The sequence below is a fragment of the Penaeus vannamei genome, unplaced genomic scaffold (genome assembly GCF_042767895.1).
Source record: "Penaeus vannamei isolate JL-2024 unplaced genomic scaffold, ASM4276789v1 unanchor1063, whole genome shotgun sequence".
NCBI classification, from domain to species: domain Eukaryota; kingdom Metazoa; phylum Arthropoda; class Malacostraca; order Decapoda; family Penaeidae; genus Penaeus; species Penaeus vannamei.
In genome coordinates, this window is record NW_027214067.1 from 20,299 (window position 1) to 24,800 (window position 4,502).

General features: G+C 33.9%; 1 protein-coding gene across 1 annotated transcript; it reads right to left on the bottom strand.

Annotated features, from left to right (window-relative positions):
• Positions 1 to 500: 500 nt before the first annotated feature.
• On the bottom strand, positions 501 to 4,035 carry LOC138859105 (lamin Dm0-like; the record flags this gene model as incomplete). Its single annotated transcript, XM_070120009.1, is given in 1 exon segment — positions 501 to 4,035. A coding segment is annotated over 1 exon segment (47 nt), but the record flags the coding sequence as incomplete, so codon positions are not given.
• Positions 4,036 to 4,502: the final 467 nt, after the last annotated feature.

The following is a 4,502-nucleotide window of genomic DNA, read 5'->3' on the forward strand; positions in this document are numbered from 1 at the left end:
GAGGTGGTGGAGTGCCCGACGGAGGAGGACAAAATTGGTTTGGCGTGGCAAAAGGGCACCGAAAAAAGTGAAGTGGTGACAGTGTATTTAATGGAGGGAGGTGAAAATGGAGCAAAGGCTTTGGAGTTTAAGGTTTTGTGCTGCTGACTATGCTGTGCAAGTTTGGAATTAAGGTCGTAAATAAAGATAAATATATGGGGACATGTACTGTTATTTAGATTGGTGAATCTGTGGCATTTCATACACAGCAAACAAGAGGTATGTGAATTCTGTAATGTTTTTCTTGCAATTCAATAGTACTCTCCAGGCAAGTGGCATAGCAAGTTCCAATTACCACAAACAATATTACATTTAGCCAAATAGCTACAAAAACAATTTGGACAATAGCTGTTATTGTAGATATAAAGCTGGTTTTAGAATACAAGTTAACTGACCAATTCTCATCACATTAAAGAACTTTAATTTTCTTCAGAGCATGTAAATTAATACAATAAATCTCTAAATTAATTCTAGTTTATTCCTCTTGCTAACAACCTGTAAATCTTTACACAAGAGTTCTTGTCTTTTGGACATGAAATACACATATTTCCCTTTATATAATCATTTTGCTCTATCTTTACCATCTGTTTCATATTCCTTAGTCATCATTTACAATGCATATATGAATACATGCTTGTAAGTGCCAGGTATATACTCATTAGATGCAAATGGTCTCTCACCACAAGAAAACGCAGTACTATCTTCACTTGTGTATTTCCAAAAAATCCATCGGTGAGGAACAAGAAGCAGGAGTGGAAGGTCGAGAAATGTAATCTTTCCGTAAAATGAGATTACACAATGTACGTTCTGTAGCCAAACCCATGCTTTCTAAATTTCCTATTTTCCTTCACTTTAGTCAAAATATTGAAATATTCCCTTCTATAATTTCAGCTTCTCTTCTCTCAGTTTTAAAATATACAAAATAATTTTCATAGTGCATTTTTCAATCACTATATAATTCTATGAAAAAAAAATGCAATCAATTATCAATAAGAGCAAGTAAACTGAACTGACCTGAAATTCTTTAAATATATGCATTATACTTCACTCTCAATCTGTGTATATATAATCCATATACTGGTACACACAAAGAACAATTCTCAAATGCACAGCTTTTATATCCTGAATGCTACAAATATTTTTCACAGGTCTACAACAACAACAAAAAATACATATGAATCTATTAACTTTTATTAAAGTAAATCCATACTCTTAAAAGACAATTTTTAACATTATACAGTACATATCTTTTCTTTGTTTTTAAGAGCTTATTATTATTCTTTTTTTTAGAATATCCACTGAAGGCACACTACTAGAACCACTTTGGACGCTACAAAGCCAGGTTGATCAAAGGTTACACAATTGATATACTTTTTTCCTTCTTCAATAAAAGATCTTGTTTCTTCAGCATTACTTGAAACACGTCTTTCTTCTTCATTAATTTTACATATAATTTTCTTGAGGGAATATGCGGGAATAATTCCCATATCATACCTCAAGTGCCGTTTTTTCTTTTTTTTTCTTTCTTTTTTTACAATTCTGAGTGGGATTCATGAAAATATACATATATATTCATTTTTATTTCTCTGGGCTAACAAACATAAAAAGACTTTTTCCTCTGTAAAACTTATAAGCTGCTGCAACCCATGTAAGGAAAAGAATGATGCTAGCATTAACATAAAAAAAAGATTTGTATATCAGCAATGGGGAAAAATAAAATAAAAATTCAATGGGAATAATAAGAGAGAGAGAGAAAAAAATAATAATAACTTCCTTTACTATGAGGATCATGAAACATGCCTGGCCTTCTATCCCCTTACAGAGAGGTTGCAGCGGCAGTGTGCTGAGATAAGCGTGCAAACGAGTGTTAGCCTTCATTACAATGTTAAAGAGGCCATCAACTTTGCTAAGCCTTGGTTTGTGTCCACTAGTTTGCAAATTTTTGGGGTGGTCACAAGTTCCAAGGTTTAGGTCAGCAGAATCTGGTCATCACAAAACTTAAAAATAATCTAAAAATCATCTTTTTTTTTTTCTTCCCCTCTCTTTTCTTCCAATACTCTCTTCCCATTTTCTTCAACATATAATCAATCAATAGGAAAAAAAAATTATCCTATAAATTCTTTCCCTTTTGTGTGTGTGTGTGTGTAAAGGGAGGGGACTCGGGTAATCATCCTACCTTATAGCTGAAGAAATAAAAAATAAATCCCTATTAGAAACAACCACATCTTACTTACAATAGGAATCATTGGGCTTGGCCGTAAGCAAAGACATAACGTGATATAAATAGACCTGAAGTAATGTGGGGAGCCAAATAAAAACATGAATCAAAAAACAAAGAGAGACAATGATACAGAAAAACAAAAAGCATTACAGTTAACCCCTACAAGGTATTCTTAACAAGTGACAGCTACATGGAGCTGCCACCACTTACATTTAGGAAACAAAATGGCAGTGAACATTTGCGAGAGAGAATAGCACATACATCTCTCTCTATTATTTTTAATTGGACATAAAAAGTTCTCTGACTCACTGATTTCTATTGGCACAAATCAATAAAACACGACAAAATCATTTAAATATACTTAGAACATTGAAAACTATTAATGATATAATCATAAAAAGAAAATTATAAAACCCAATCGTTGGCAAAATTTAGTTTCCTTCTGCATTAATGATAAAGTAAATAATGAAAAAAATAAATAATAATAATAATAACAACAACTAACTGAAAAGACAAGAAGTACAACCCTTGTACGAGTGAAAACTTTCCGTGTGGTGTTTTGCTTCCTCTGGTGAACTCTCTTCCTCTCCCACCTTATTTTCCCTTCCCAAAAATGGCAGGCCTCATCCTCCTTAACAGGTAAATTAACACTGTTCTCTCCTTACTTATAATACTTAGTATGCTTGCACTTCGAAAATGTTAAGTCTTTTTTGTTTTTTTTTTAATTTTTTAAAAGTTTTATATTAATATCCAAGAAGAATAAGCACATGAAGCAAAACTCTCTGACCTCGTCATACAAACCACCATAAAAGTTTGGTTTTATCATTAAGCAACCAAAAGGAAAAAAAAAGAAAAAAACTAAAATGAAAGAAAAACAAAAACAAAAAAAAAATATATATATATGTAAGCGAATACCGTTCCCCTTTTTGAGAACCGGCATGTTCTCCATACAGCAAGGGGTGTATACTTACCTACCCAATTCAGGCCAACATATAAATTCTGGTTTGTTTATTTTTTTCCCCGTTTGCTTTTTTATTTTTTTGTGTGTTAAAACAAATGAATCTTCTAACAAAATTCTTCTTTGTATTCTGGCCATCATGAGCACAGGACCAAATTATCCCGTGCCCCATGATAGGCATGCAATTTACTCCTCTTAAAATGTGAGATCCCTTTACGACACAAAAAAGTTCTCTATCAGCACTTTCTCTTGGTGACCCCATCCAGCTTCTGATGCTCAGCACTAATGTCTTTAAGTAACAAGCAATTTAATAACTGGCCTTTGTTTCCTAGTCCTCTCAAAACCACATCACTTCCTTTGACAATGCAACAGCCAATCAAATTTTCATGTTCAATGTACAATATAAACATAGATACGGAGATGATATCTACTCAAATGTGTTTACAATACATCTATAAATATATATTTATATATATGTATATATATCTTACTTCTTGCAGCATTTTCACATAAATCACTATATAATCAAAAAGAAAAATAAGATAAACATGCAATTATATGGACTCTTGCACATCACTTTAAGAAAAAAAGAAAAAAAAAAATCACCTTCACAAGAACTCAGGCCCCTTTTTTTATTTCAAAACTCAGCAAAACCATCCTGATACAGGAAGCGTGCGGCTCAGAGGGATGGAGGTCATTTTGTACGTAAAACTGGGTGGGAGCCAATTAGGCATCAGGCAACCTAGGGCTAACCATCGTCGCCTCGCCACTCACATGATGCTGCACTTCTCGGGGGATGATCCGTCCGCACTTCTCTGCAAGGGAAAGCACAGGGGGTGGGGTCAGTCAGGAAGGAACAAAACCTGTTCTTTCAGGTTTGGGTTTATTGGGGGATTCCTTTTTTCATAAGTTACCTCACCCTGTCAGCTACTTAAAAGACATGTTTTATTCATCAAGGTTTTATCCAGCAAGACCTGTTCCTTTTTCAGTGTTTTGAGTTCTTAAAAGGAATCTCTTCTAAGTCTTTCACATAACAGTCAGAGTTGCAAGTCAACATAATATCACATGAGCAATACAGTCTGTGCTTGCCATCATCTGACAATGATATGAAAAAGAAAGGAAAAGAAAAAAAAAATTGTGGTCGAGCTGCTCTGGCCTTAGTGAATAAAAATCAAAGAAAATCCTAAAAGCAGCTGTCAGATCACACAGTGTTTCTACCTGGCTCTAACCCCCTTATTCACACTGGGGTCGAGATTGAGAGTGAATGATAATCATCATCATCAT